This window comes from Quercus suber, unplaced genomic scaffold (genome assembly GCF_002906115.3).
Source record: "Quercus suber isolate HL8 unplaced genomic scaffold, Cork oak 2.0 scaffold_428, whole genome shotgun sequence".
In the NCBI taxonomy this organism is placed as follows: Eukaryota; Viridiplantae; Streptophyta; class Magnoliopsida; order Fagales; family Fagaceae; genus Quercus; species Quercus suber.
In genome coordinates, this window is record NW_027069879.1 from 224855 (window position 1) to 240498 (window position 15644).

At 41.5% G+C, this 15644-nt stretch overlaps 1 protein-coding gene across 1 annotated transcript; it reads right to left on the reverse strand.

Moving 5' to 3' along the window:
- Positions 1-9361: 9361 nt before the first annotated feature.
- On the reverse strand, positions 9362-14640 carry LOC112019460 (mini-chromosome maintenance complex-binding protein). The gene is made up of 13 exons (XM_024051976.2): positions 14338-14640; positions 13990-14223; positions 13757-13888; positions 13209-13253; positions 12699-12818; positions 12446-12604; positions 12129-12203; positions 11872-11985; positions 11539-11741; positions 11286-11421; positions 10207-10434; positions 9751-9818; positions 9362-9655 (listed from the first exon to the last, which is right to left on the reverse strand). The coding sequence occupies exons 1-13, from the start codon at positions 14512-14514 to the stop codon at positions 9541-9543; spliced, it is 1806 nt and encodes a 601-aa protein (XP_023907744.1). The 5' UTR covers positions 14515-14640; the 3' UTR covers positions 9362-9540.
- Between the last annotated feature and the right edge of the window lie 1004 nt (positions 14641-15644).

Genomic DNA, 15644 nt, shown 5'->3' on the forward strand with positions numbered 1-15644 from the left:
ATCATGTCCAGCCCTGAGCCCGACGAGGTCTTGTTTGCGTATATCGCAGTGGCTACCCATACTGTAAGCTTGGTTCTGATCCGAGCAGATGGCGGTGTGCAGAAGCCCGTTTATTGTGTAAGCAAGTCGCTGCATGAAGCCGAGGTCCGTTATTTACCGTTGGAAAAGGCTATTTTAGCAGTGGTGCACGGTACACGAAAGCTCCCGCATTATTTCCAGGCCCATACAGTCGTCGTTCTCACCGAGCTTCTGCTCAGGGCTATCCTCCGAAGTGCGGACTATACTGGAAGAATTGCAAAATGGGGGACGATCCTAAGGGCTTTTGATATCAAGTATATGCCACGCACCTCAGTCAAGGGCCAAGTACTTGCTGATTTGGTAGCCGAGTTCACGGAGCCCCGACTAGAAGAAGTAAAGCTGACATCGGACATGGATGAAAAGTCGGTTGGCATGATTTCTCAACAAGAGCCTTCCCATTGGGAGGCGTACGTGGACGGTGCTGCAAACCAGAAAGGCTCCGAAGTGGGGCTAGTGCTAATATCCCCCGAAGGAATCGTTATTGAAAAAGCATTAAGGCTGGGTTTCTCGACAACCAATAATGAGACGGAATATGAAGCCCTATTGATGGGGATGAGTATGGTCCAAAGGATGGGAGGAAAGGCAGTAAAGGTATTCTCTGACTCAAGGCTGATCGTGGGTCAAGTTCAGGGGGAGTTTGAGGCAAAGGACGAAAGAATGCAGGGATACTTGAGCAGAGCTAAACGTCTGCAGCCAGGGTTTGAGTCTTTCAGCTTGCTGCATATTCCTAGAAGTGGTAACTCACTCGCTGACTCCTTGGCCACTCTAGCCACCTCTTCGGCACAAGATTTGCCGAGAGTTATCCTCGTTGAGGACTTGCATAAGCCTACTGAAGCAGGAAAAGAAGTAATTCAAGTACATCAGGTCAGGGTTGGATCCAGTTGGATAGACCCATTAGTAAAGTTTCTGAAAGAAGATGTCCTGCTTAAAGAGAAGGGAGAAGCCGATAAAGTTCACAGGAAAGCAGCCAGGTTCTGGTTGTCTGAAGATCAGAAACTATACAAACGTTCCTATTCAGGGCCGTACTTGTTGTGCATGCATCCTGAAAAGGCTGAGTTGTTATTAGAGGAGCTGCATGAAGGAATCTGTGGAAGCCACACTGGAGGAAGATCCTTGGCCCACCGAGCCATCACCAAGGTTATTGGTGGCCAAACATGCAAAAGGAAGTCCTGGATTATGTCAAAAAATGTGATCAGTGTCAGCGATTTGCCCCACACATTCATCAGCCAGGAGGGACTCTCAACCCGCTATCCAGCCCATGGGCTTTCGCCCAATGGGGCTTGGATATCGTGGGACCATTCCCTAAGGCTGCAAGAAACAAGAAATATCTGCTGGTCGGCACTGATTACTTCACCAAGTGGGTCGAAGCAGAACCTCTTGCAAACATCCGAGATGTCGACGTGCAAAAGTTTGTGTGGAAGAGTATAGTTACTCGGTTTGGAGTCCCATGTGCTCTCATCTAGGACAATGGCCTGTAGTTTGATAGCAAAGCATTTAGGAGATATTGTAGCGAGCTGGGGATCATAAATAGATACTCCACCCCAGCTTATCCCCAGGGTAATGGTCAAGCTGAAGCTGTCAACAAGGTCATTGTGAACGGCTTGAAAAAGAGATTAGATGACGCGAAGGGTAAATGGGTAGAAGAATTGCCACATGTGCTTTGAGCTTACAGAACCACTCCACGCAGGTCTACTGGAGAGACCCCCTTCTCTATGACCTACGGGGCTGAAGCTGTCATACCTTTGGAAACTAGATTCCCGACACTGAGAACTAGCTTGTTTAGTCCGACGGGTAACGATGAGCTGCTAGAGAAGAGCTTGGACCTAGTTGATGAAAGGAGGAAAAATGCAATGGTCCGATTGGCGCATTACCAACAAAAGCTTAGACAGGGCTACGATGCCAACGTAAGGCTCAGACCTTTGGAACCTGGCGATCTGGTACTAAGAAAAGTGGTTGGCACTGCAAAGAACCTAGCTTGGGGAAAATTAGGGCCTAATTGGAAAGGGCCATATCGTATTACTTCAGGGGCTGGCATTGGGGCATACTTCCTTGAAGAACTAGACGATCATGTGATACCACGCCCGTGGAATGTAAATAACCTCAAAAGGAATTATTATTAATCAAACTCTTCTTTTAATCAGCATATCAATCTATTACGATTCCTTTAAGTGTTTAAACTTAAATCCATTCATGCCTGTAGTCCTCGGACCAGATGATTTGGGTTAGTTAGCACTATGTTACGATTCCTTTAAGTGTTTAAACTTAAATCCATTCATGCCTATAGTCCTCGGACTAGATGATTTGGGTTAGTTAGCACTATGTTAGGGTTCCTTTAAGTGTTTAAACTTAAATCCATTCATGCCTGTAGTCCTCGAACCAGATAATTTGGGTTAGTTAGCACTATGTTGCGATTCCTTTAAGTGTTTAAACTTAAATCCATTCATACCCGTAGTCCTCAGACCAGATGATTTGGGTTAGTTAGCACTACGTTACGATTCATTTAAGTGTTTAAACTTAAATCCATTCATGCCTGTAGTCCTCGGACCAGATGATTTGGGTTAGTTAGCACTACGTTACGATTCCTTTAAGTGTTTAAATTTAAATCCATTCATGCCTGTAGTCCTCGGACCAGATGATTTGGGTTAGTTAGAACTATGTTACGATTCCTTTAAGTGTTTAAACTTAAATCCATTCATGCTTGTAGTCCTCAGACCAGATGATTTGGGTTAGTTAGCACTATGTTGCGATTCATTTAAGTGTTTAAACTTAAATCCATTCATGCCTGTAGTCCTCGGACCAGAAGATTTGGGTTGGTTAGCACTATGTTACGATTCCTTTAAGTGTTTAAACTTAAATCCATTCATGCCCGTAGTCCTCGGACCAGATGATTTGGGTTAGTTAGCACTATGTTACGATTCCTTTAAGTGTTTAAACTTAAATCCATTCATGCCTGTAGTCCTCGGACCAGATGATTTGGGTTAGTTAGCACTATGTTACGATTCCTTTAAGTGTTTAAACTTGAATCCATTCATGCCTATAGTCCTCAGACCAGATGATTTTGGTTAGTTAGCACTATGTTACGATTCCTTTAAGTGTTTAAACTTGAATCCATTCATGCCTGTAGTCCTCGGACCAGATGATTTGGGTTAGTTAGCACTTTGTTACGATTCCTTTAAGTGTTTAAACTTAAATCCATTCATGCCTGTAGTCCTCGGACCAGATGATTTGGGTTAGTTAGCACTATGTTACGATTCCTTTAAGTGTTTAAACTTAAATCCATTCATGCCTGTAGTCCTCGGACCAGATGATTTGGGTTAGTTAGCACTATGTTAGGATTCCTTTAAGTGTTTAAACTTAAATCCATTCATGCTTGTAGTCCTCGGACCAGATGATTTGGGTTAGTTAGCACTATGTTAGGATTCCTTTAAGTGTTTAAACTTGAATCCATTCATGCCTGTAGTCCTCAGACCAGATGATTTTGGTTAGTTAGCACTATGTTACGATTCCTTTAAGTGTTTAAACTTGAATCCATTCATGCCTGTAGTTCTCGGACCAGATGATTTTGGTTAGTTAGCACTATGTTACGATTCTTTTAAGTGTTTAAACTTGAATCCATTCATGCCTGTAGTCCTCGGACCAGATGATTTGGGTTAGTTAGCACTTTGTTACAATTCCTTTAAGTGTTTAAACTTAAATCCATTCATGCTTGTAGTCCTCGGACCAGATGATTTGGGTTAGTTAGCACTATGTTAGGATTCCTTTAAGTGTTTAAACTTAAATCCATTCATGCCTGTAGTCCTCGGACTAGATGATTTGGGTTAGTTAGCACTATGTTACGATTTCTTTAAGTGTTTAAACTTAAATCCATTCATGCTTGTAGTCCTCGGACCAGATGATTTGGGTTAGTTAGCACTATATTAGGATTCCTTTAAGTGTTTAAACTTGAATCCATTCATGCCTGTAGTCCTCGAACCAGATGATTTGGGTTAGTTAGCACTATGTTACGATTCCTTTAAGTGTTTAAACTTGAATCCATTCATGCCTGTAGTCCTTGGACCAGATGATTTGGGTTAGTTAGCACTATGTTACGATTCCTTTAAGTGTTTAAACTTGAATCCATTCATGCCTGTAGTTCTCGGACCAGATGATTTGGGTTAGTTAGCACTATGTTATGATTCCTTTAAGTGTTTAAACTTAAATCCATTCATGCCTGTAGTCCTCGGACCAGATGATTTGGGTTAGTTAGCACTATGTTACGATTCCTTTAAGTGTTTAAACTTGAATCCATTCATGCCTGTAGTCCTCGGACCAGATGATTTAGATTAGTTAGCACTATGTTACGATTCCTTTTAAGTGTTTAGACTTGAATCTTGCCTCTTGTTCTTTTGTGCACATTTGGAAAGGCTTGTGGAGCTTTTTACTATAACCCCTGTAGTTTTCGTTGTTTAGTAATAGTTCTCATACATTCTGCCCCTTTCTAACATTAATCTTAGTCATACGCGTTGTTAACATGATATCAGGATCACAATAAAGTTAAAGTACATGACTTAAATAATAATGGAAAGTTGTATTACAAAGCAAAGCAAATAAATGCGAAGGAGAAACTGCTTTATTGATCAAAAGAGTAGCTTACAATCTCTCACAAAAAGGAAAACACAAAAAAAAGGGGGGGCCCTATGTATCTACTCTGGAACTAAAGGAATCACAGGGTCAGCAACTTGGCCTGTCTGAGCAGCAGCTTCTGGGGCTTGGCTCTGGGACTCAGCGGGAGTCTTCTCTTCGTCCAACCCTTGACCTTTGTCTTTGGCTGGTTCGACTGGCAAACCAACCTCTCTGGGTGTATCAAGGGCGAATGGGGAAGCTACTCTGACCAAGCTTCGCTCCGTAACCTCCAAAAGTTGTGGAGCTGGAAGAGAGTCAGTCTCTGGGAGCTCTCGGATCTCTGGATCATAATATATGCTCCTAGGTAGCCTCAGGGGGGAGTCCGAAGAGACCCTAGCAACGTCCAATGCCTTTTGCTAGGTTACGTAGCAGTACTTGCGAGCAACCAAAGCAAATTGCTCCGTAAGCAGCTTCCCAGTCTCGTCCACTCCCAGCTGATATGCCGCTTTTCTCTCAGCTTCAACTGACTCCTTGGCCAGTTGAACCGCCTGCTCGGCTGCTCGGGCGCCCTCCCTGGCTTTTTGGAGTTCAACCCTGAGACCCTTCACCAGTTCCCTTTCGGTCGCCAGGTTGATCTCTGACGTGCGCAATTGTTTGCGCTGCTCCTCGGCTTGGGTCTCGGCGTTTTGGAGGCCGGCCTTGCAGTTGTCCCTCTCCCGGGTCACGGCCTTAAGCTGCTTGGATGTGCGAGCATAATCATCCTTCAGCAGACCAAGAGCCTTCTCTGCCTCGGACTGAGACTGGACTGCTACTTGGGCCTCGAGGTAGGACTTTTTGTTCCATTCCTCAGCCACGTAGATCTGCTGAGTAATCTGCATGACCACATTTTTAGCACAAGGTGAAGAAAGGAAGCAAAGCAAATTAAAAATGGAACTCAAATTAAGAGAGCAAGTTCATTTACCATGGCCATGTCCCTCTTAAGGGATAAGAAGAGCTCCTGCTAGTTGAAACGCCTGTAGGACTCCATATCGTGAGGGAGGAGGAGTGGCTGCTGCAGGGCCTCAGCAACGTATCCTGCCCTTCCCCCATCATAGTTCCTGAGGGACGTATCCCAAAGAATGGGGGCTCCATCCAGCTCAAGCCTTGGGGACCATATGCGAGGTCCTACTCCTCGGCGGACCTCAGCCCCGATGTTTTCGTCACGGCTTTCAATGGAAGAGGCCCTTTTGCCTCGGTCCCTCGCCGTCTTCTGCTACTTGCTTACTTTTGGGGGCACCCCCACCTCCCTCTCTTCAAGCTTGTGGGGCCTCTTCTTCTGTAAGTTTGTCATGGGCTTCAGGCCGAGTTCAGGAGCCTTAGGGGGCGCGGGAGGTAGGATCTCTACTGGTTGAGAGGTCCCAGCACCTTTCTGCTCAGCCTTTTGGCCCTTATTCCTCGTCAGGCATTTCAAATCCACCATGTCTTCGTCCGAAGAGTCGTCGGGGAGGGCAGTTACCAAAAATGGGTGGACACTGGAATGCCTATCACCTCCTTCCTCGGCGTCCGAGACCTCTACCACTTGATTTGCCCCTGAAGCTTCCCTCCCGAAGTGGAACTTGTCTATTTGTTCTTCTAGCGAGGTGGAGGAATCAACCTTTTCACCCTCAACCTCTGGTCCGAGGGGAACTTATTATAGTAGCTGGACGAGTGGGGGTATACCCTGGGGGTTTGGGTGTGGTACAAGTGGAAGGTCGTGCGGTGCCAAAAAACCCTTAGACGAAACGTCGATACGGCAGAGACGTTTATCTCCCTGGATTATCGCGTTGCCGATCGGTTGTAAGTCTTTTCGCCTCGCTTTGTACCTTAGGATGAGGGGAGCCGATCGGAGTTGTCCGTCCTCGCTTACAAAGATCTCGGATCGTAGCAAGTAGTTGAGCGCAGCGAAGTTGGTAAGGCTGAGCTGAGGAGAGATGTTTCTCTTATCTGTTACAAGTCACAGCAGAACTTTGTTAGAAACTGGAAAACAGTAACACAAGAAGAGTCAAAAACTGTTAAAAGACGAAGATCCTAAGCCTATGGTTAGTGTGCCTAAGACTAACGTGTCCCACCTGGCTTTTCTGCTTTGGTCGGACAGTGAGGGCCGTCATACCATGCGCCCGAGATGATCACGTAGTCATCCTTCATCCCTTTATTGGATTTGGGAAGGCAGGAGATAAGCCTAACAACGTTGGACTGGGATTTTAAATAATATCCCGCTCCTTGCTGGCTGTGGAACTCGTACATGTGCACCACGTCGAGCCAAGTGAGCCCCAATCCTAGGTGGCGGTTAAGGTCCTCAATTGCTCCTAGGATCCTAAACATATTAGGCGCGCACTGCCAAGGGGTAATCCTATGGTTTCAAAGGTAGCTAGTGGTGATAGGGCCCATGGGAATTGTCATTCCCCCTTCCAGAAAGGTAATGACGGGAATCACAACTTCCCCCATTTTCCGATCAGTTAGTATCTTCTCCGGAGGGCAATACCTCACACCCACGTTTAGAGGTATGCGGTATGTGGCCCTAAACTTCTCCAACTGGGCAGGGCTATCTACCAAGTACTCGAGTTTACCCATCACTCAATGGAAAAATGAAGGCGCAACGTAGCAGTTAAGAAATGGTCGCTCAAAGGGAAGAATGAACAGCCGAAGAGAAAACTGAAGAACTGGGATGATGAGAACTTACAGGAACTGGACTAGAGACCGATCTCTGAGCTTGCAAAAGGGTTCTTGAGAACACTGGGAAGGGTCGAAATCGGCGATTGGAAGAACTCAGAGCGTTTGTGGCTTGTTCTTGTGGAATGATCTGAGAGTTGCAAAGTAGGGAAGAAATGTCTACCTCTAAGATTTTATATGAGGTCAAACGAAGGGGCGGAAGTTATTTTGCCAAAATCCCGAGGAAGAACCCCGTCCGTTGGATCAATAGCCCATCTTGGATGCAAAGGACAAGGCGCCCCCTGTTGTAATTAATGTAGCGCTTCGAGAATATGGAAAGCAACGGCAGCAATGATGGAGCGCGCGCACCTATACCTACACACGTGCCAGGCCGAATTTTTGTCTGTTCTCAAGCTTTTAGCCCGTGACAAGTCAAAATCCCATTTTTTCTCTTCGGATGCAAGGGAAAAATTAAGATTTTGAGGGGCTATTGTGGGGGGGAAACCCAGAGCTACTTAATGGGCCCAGGACACCCTGCTAAGGACTATTATATCTCCGAAGAGCAATATGTAGTTGGGGCGGCCCATCTGAAGCAGGGAGCCCAAAAGCAAGGGGGGAGTACCGTCCAAGGACGTCATCACTAGTCCGAAGACGTCTTACTCCTCGGCCACAAATGGCCTTGATCAAACAATCGTGTGGAAGGTCCGAATAATCTTCCTAACAATTCTAATGATAATGATAAGCCCTGGGGTGGATCCGGAGATGATCAGAACTAAAAAATATCTAAAGAAAAAGCTGCTACCACCGCATTTAATTCACTGCAACAGCTTTTCTGGTCGCATTTATGTGGAGAAGACCCCTGAACAGTGTAACCTCAGCTACCGCCACTCACAAAGAATTAAAGCAGACACATGACGTGACATGCACTTGAGTAGATACGCAGATGAAGAACAGGTGGATGATGGAGATGATAGGAGAGGATGCTATATAAAGAAGAAGGGTCCCTGATAATAAGGGGGACGGGGAAGAGAGAGAAAAAGAGAAAGAAAAGCTTTACTGTAACTCTGAATGTTGTAACTAGAGTTCACTTAATAAAACATCTCTTCGGACATTCATGCATGGAGTCGTTCAAGCATTAGTTCATGTTATCATCCCTGCAAGTAACCTAGCCAGCCATTGTGTACTTCATAACCAGCCTAGCTCTCTCGCCCACTCTTTACAAATCTATTGTCCTGGGTTCGCTGGGCCTTCAACCCATATCTTTTGGGCTTGGGCTACCGAAACTGACCCTACAGTGATGTTAAATTTTTTTTCTTTAAAATTGATTGTTAACCAATGCCCTTAAGACACTCATTAGCATGACCCCATAAATATTTTTTAAAAATATAATATAAAATTTGTAGGTTAAATAGTATATGTGTTATTTAAAAATATTTTCTATTTTTATAAGTTTTAAGTAATAGAATATATATATATATAAGTAGTTTAAGAAAAAAATTTAAATTACATAATTATCATATTGTTTTATAGTGGCTCTAAAGGAACATAACATCAATAAATGTTTACAGTATCACTAAAAAATATTTTATTATGTTTTTAATGTGAAACTAACCAATCATATCACTTTGTAAATTTTTTAATTGGTAAGTGATATCGTCTAAATGTTCTTTTTACTACTAAAATTTTAAAAGAAAATATACATAAGATGCATTATTTTAAAAAGTCTTATTATTTGATTAATATTAATTTTTTTTTAAAAAAAAAAAGCTTAAATGACTTCTTGTGCCAATAGATTAGGATAAAATAATTAAATTAACTCAATTAGTTATTTATTAATAAATTTTACAATTGAAATGAACCGAAATAGGGCCAAATTGGATTGAATGAACTAAAGGAAACCAAAATGTTAAACTGCCGTGGCTTAACAAGTGCATGTTATATAGATGCTTGGTTAACAATAACAAGTAATTATAGCATGAATATCCTCTGAAAGAGCAATCTAGAGAGTTGTCGGTAGCCAAGAAGATCCTGCAGTTTTAAAGCAATGTTGATATTGATTAAATAGCAGCATGCTACTATTAAATGGGAAGTTACATTTTCATACATAAACTTTCGACAAACTTAACCTGATCCACAGATCAGAGCTACAATTTACACCAGTTCAAACCATTATCAATAAGTAAGTCATGTGCATTATTTGAGCCTCTCTCTGCGTAGTCTCTCCAGTTCCTTTACCATCTGCCAGTGTTCCAATGATAGGCAGTTTTCACCAAAACTAACAGACATTAGCCGGCCCATTGTCAGCCATCTGTTACACGAGAAAGAATATTACCAATGTGCAACAAATTTGCAAATTTGAAATGAAACAATTTACTAACATCACAGAAGAAGTCAGCCTCTAACCTGTTAAAATCTTGGCTCCCTATGCTCCGATCAGATTGCCTTGCTTCAACCAAGTCATTTTCTACCACCTATAAAGTATCATCCAACAACATTAAGTTTCTAAAGGTACATTTCAACAAAGGCAGAAATGAAACTTCAAATTCCAAAATGCATCTAATACATCACTATGTGGAAACAGCGAAGCGCAAACAGTGCTGTAACACACTAGCATAGTTAGGCTACATAAAATGACCGAAGAATAATTTAATGGAAGGTGCCTCCAGAAGATATTGTTTAAATCAGATTTGTTACATCAGCATGAATGCTCCAAGATGTTCTAGGACCATAAAATGGAAAGGTCTTTGAATTTTTTTAAAGACTGAATTCTTGAGCCAGAGCCCCTATCAATAAGTTACATTACATTTCCAGTTCTACAAGAAACTTGCTTATCAAAAATGACATTAAGCAAACTCATACCTTCTGCATTTCTGACTCAATAGAATGTGGCAATGATTTAACAGTAGCCAAATACCATCTCCAAGCTTCTAGTGCTTCTGCAGCCACTACTTCAGAGGAATCCACTGAAGTAGGCTGGAATGGTATAACTATATCAGCTGGCAAGATGTTTGATTTCCCCTCAGAAATAATTAGCAACTGGACATCAGCTGCCATCTCCATTTTATAGTACTTAAAATCATATTCCACCTGAAAATAAATAGAGTTTTAGGGGTCTGTTTGGTATTGTTGTAGTAAGTAGAACTCCATTTATAGAGCATTAGCCGCAGAATTTTTGTAATAAAGAGTTTTGACCTTTAAAGCATTTCGCAAACAACAGTAATAAAGCACTTTTGAGTTGTTACTCCATTTGGTAAGCGAATTGATAAAATAAAAAGAAGAAGAAGAAGAAGAGCTTTTAGATGTGAGAAATGACAAGAGAAGACATAATAAAAGTGTTTTATATTTTCATACTTTAGTCTAATTAATGGTTGATATTCATTTAATTACTAAAAATGACAATAGTACTAATATTAGTAGTAGTATCACCCTCTCTCTCTCTCTCTCTCTTAAAATGAGTAGGAACTAATGTTAATTCATGAGTTCTATCAAAAGTTGGAACAGTGCACTAAAGAGGTTTCACAATAAAGCTCGGATTTCAACTTTAGCTTAAAGCTATTTCTCAACTTTTAGATGGTTCTTAAAGCTCTTTAGCAAAATTGCCAAGCACATGGTAAATTTTGCTAGAGAGCTTAAAGTTCTTTAAGAACCTCCTCAATGCAAAGCTAGACAGACAGACAGGTGCTTAAATATATCAAGTTCATATATTGTAAATCATGTCTATGAGCAATACCCATCCAGTAGCCCCATGAAGCAAAGGCACAGGTAATATTTCTTGCAACATAATCTGACTTTAGCAGAGAAGGTAATGCAGATTTTTCCTACTATTGTGCACTAAGCAGTCCAGCACATCTCTCTCAAGTCTCAATTCATATAGGCCAATATACAAGGAGTAGGAGATATGTATGTAAACATGCATACATATACAAACGGTGAAGTACCTTCTGCAGCTCCATCAGATTTTTTAACAACCTTGTATTATCCACTCCAACAGAGTTGAGGGTCCCTGCTTTCAATTGGGTCTCATCAACGATTAAGTGTGAACCCTCAGCTAGCTGCAGAACTCCAGTAATCAGCCTGGAGCATCAAATATGTGAAGTCAAGAAAACTCAATGAGAAAGAATTGATTGTAAATTCAAGTCATTAATCAAAATCAAAATCGATTCCTAGTGACAAAATGAAAAATCCCATTACCTGTTTGTCTCATAATCCTTTATTGGGGCAAGTGAGGCAGCGTTAAGATACTCCACTGTAAGGGGTATGCAATGTGTAACAGGTAGGAGGTCTTTAACAGCAAGGCTAAGTCGATGGCCAAACAGAGACACACTTTCTTTGCTAAAACCGGTGAGATTTAGTGAAAGCTTTCCCACAGCAATATTTTCTACTCTAGTATGCACCTGCTCAAGAAAAACTCATTAATGTCAACTCATAGGTACAGGAGATTTGGAGAAGCGACTTAATTAAGACTATAGAGATGAGATATGGACAATTGACAAATCATCATTATCATGAAAGAAAACCACTTACCCTGGACAGAAGATGCAACAACATGAAATGAGCAGCAACACTATCATCACCCAGGACAGCTGTAAGATGCCTCAACAGAGCCTCCCTTATTTCTTTAACCACATGGGGCTTTGGCTGTGAGAACAAATAATTAATGGCAATTAAACAATGTAAAGGAATTAAAATAGAAGAAGAAGGAGACCTTAAAGATCAGAAATTACTGCAAAGGTCACAAAAATTAATTCATGGGGATAAGATGAAACTAAGTATAAAGTCACCTCCATAATAGGGGAACTATGAAGAAAGTCAGGAACTGTGAGCTTCCTGTGAATAAGACAATGGAGGCGTGGCACCTTCACCAAAAAACACAAAATAAAAAGAAATAATAAGGTGAGGATTTAAGAAAGCAATGAATCACAAAACCAATTAGTAACTAGACTAATACATGACAAGTTGTTGACATTCACATTACTAATAATGAATCTAATGAGAACTTATAGAAGCACAACTCAGCTATTACTTAGAGTATAGTTAGCTGCCATCAACAAATACAATGAAGAACCAAAAATAAATTGGAGCAGCAAGGAGTCAATACCTTGTTAGAAGGTAAATGGACCAAGACATCTTCACTAAAACCAATAGATAACTCATCCTGGTCATCCTTGTCCATTGAAACCTCTGCATCAAATGTGAGGACTCCAATGAACTCAAAAACATCATTCAGTTTCAAGTCAGACTCTGGAGAATCATATATCTGTATCAACAAATAGATTTACCAAAATAAGTTCAACACCATTAATATTGGTAAATAGTCTTAAATTAAATTAAGAAAATGACCAACCACTTACCTTAACAAGACAAGGAAGAGAATCACTGTCAATGCTGGGTACCATGCTCATATGAGAGCAAATGCCTTCATTTATAGGCTCCGTAGTCTGAGAAGACATGGAAGGGTGTCCATCCTCTTTCTAGCATAGAAAAAGAAATTCTAATAAATAAAAAGTATACATATCAATGGCAAACAATTGGTTCGTTATATCAGGTGCGCAAAAGTTGAAAGGAATCAAATGACAGAAACTACAGAATTTGTCACATCCCTATATCTGTCCAGGATGAAATGCAATTAACAAAGTGAGCCCTTTATGGCCCCTAAGATCAAGGCAGTCCATGACACCTTTCCCTTTAACCAAACAACCCAGAATTTTCATGGTTCCCAACATATTTGAATTAAGGTTAGGCATATCTGGTGTTAATAACATTAATTAACTATAGGACTCAAAATATCAGCAGATTCTTATCCAACCAATGGAAAGAAAGAAAACCAAAAAAGAAAACAATTGATAATCATCTCTACTTACCATCTTTTTGGTACTAGGGGAACCTTGAAATCCCTCATCCGAGACCTGACATTGAACATGTTATGTCAGTTAGATAAATCAAGGACATACAAAATCACATTTTTAAAGCAAAAGGAAGTCGAGTGCTTTAAAACCCAAGAAATCATCCAAATATCCAAAGAAAAGCCCAAATAAAAAGTGAGTGTGATTAGTGTATAATTCTATCACATTAACCCCATAGAACTTTGCAAACTAAAATAGGAAGGCAATACGCCCTCAAAGTAATGAAAGGGGAAGCACGTTGCAGTTAGTAGTTACCCTTTCATACTTAAAATCAAGTCCTTTTTTCCAAAACCACTGACATTACCTATTGTGATTAGTACATACTATATTAGCGGTTTCAGTGTGTGTGAAAGTAACAGTGCTCCAATCACAACATGTCGCCTTAGAAAGTTGTGAAAAATTCTATCTCTAGCATTTGTTCTTGATGCTTAATTACGTAATCATTCTTCAGCAGCTACTTTAATGAAAAAAAAAAAAAAAAAACCAATTGCAGGGATGGAACTTACAAGCATATCCATGTGATCAACGGGTTCATCATCCATTCTCCGACGCTTCTCTCTCTGTTGGGATGAGCAATCCACACATCGATTCACCAACGATTCAGACGATGGTTCAGTCCAAGAATTCCGCCCCGGAACCTTAAGACAACAACAAAAAAAACACATCAAACCAAAAGAAAACTTTATTAAAAACAAAAGAAGCTAGGTGGGCATGTTATATATATAAGAAGAGAACTCACAGGAACGCAATAAAGTAAACGGCGTTCCCAAACTCGCATATGAGGGGAAGAAGTAGAAGCCATAGGCATAGGGAAGTGAGAAACATCCATAAACTTGTTGGTTCTCCAAACATCACCATCCTTAAAAGCACCAACGTAAAATTCATTACCCAACATGTCTTGTATCATTCCTCGGAACCGAACCAACGTATTGGGCTGAACCCATTTGATAGTTTCACCGTTCAGAATCGGAACCTAATCAAATTCATTTACCACACACATTAAAAATAAAATTAAATTAAAAAAGACGTTTTGTTTTTGTTAACCTTAAAACCTTAACAAACCAAAAAAAAAAAAGTAAAAATGTACCTGAGAGAGGTGGGTTTGGACGGAGAGGAATTGGCGGAAAAGATCGAGTGCGCCCCAGTCCTTGCCGTCCAGTGAAGCTGGATTGAAATCCAATCCTGATGAAGCTACTGCTTTCTCGAATGTTGATCGGACGGCTCCCTGAGGATTTGCTAGCAGATCGTACGCTAATCCCACCATTTTTCTGATTCTGATTCTGATTCTCTCTTTCTTTCACTGTGTCTCTGTCGATTCCGATCGTTCGCGCTAAAACTGAAAGCGGTGGTTAAATAGAGTTAGGGTTTTCCCGCCAAAACTTGCGGATTGGGTGGTGTGTGTTCCCGCCATATCATTTACCGTGGTCATGGTCCGGAGTCCTAGCTGGACTCTCAAATCAAATGGGCTTCTTAAGCTACCAGCCCAATTGGATCATAAATCTAATCTAGGGCTGTCCACGGGTTGGGTTTGTGCCCAACCTGGACTCTACCCGAATGCATCGGGTGGGGAAAAGTTTAACCCGCAACCGACCCGGTTCTAGTTTCGGGTCTTCCAGTTTGGGTCGTATCGGTTTCAGGTCCGTATCGGTCGGTTTCGGGTTCGCCGGAGTGGAGCAAAATCTGGCCGGATTTTGGCTGAAATATCGCAGAATCTCGTTAGATCTGGTTGGATCTAACGAGATCTGGTCGATATTTCCCTATATCTATAAATATCGGGCCGAGATCTTGATGGATCTGGCCGAAATCTGCCTATCCGACGGACTTAAGGGTTTGGACTTACCGGTTTTTGGCTGAGTTTGTGATTTCTGACGAAGGAAGAACAGCTCATTGGGCGGCTCGGGTTCGTCGGTTTCTCAGACAGACAACCCGCAACTTGAACCGATGGTCTCAGGTGCTTGCGCCGGCGACCCGCATCCGACCGTGAACAAGCTTCAATCCGGCAGTTTCGGGTGAACATGATCAGGTTTTGGGCGGTTTGGTCGGGCCGGGCGGGTCGTGGACAGCCCTAATCTAATCTCTTACATGCTTTTTTTTTTCCTTCATCAACAGTCTTTTGTCAACACAATAGTGGTTTTGATTTTTTTTTTTTTTTTGTCTATAATTTTATATTGGCTTATATCGAATTAATACAACAGAAAAATTTTATATTCTTATACCAGAGTGATTATGAATCAATAAGATGGTTTAATGTTAGCCTCCCAAATAAAAATTCTTGGTTTTGCCTGTTGTAGTAAAAAGTTTCTATCATGTGTTGACTTAGTTTGTTTTGCTTCTGTCCCACATGGGTTTACTCTAATCTAGAAGGAGTATTGGTCTCAAATGGGACACCCATAA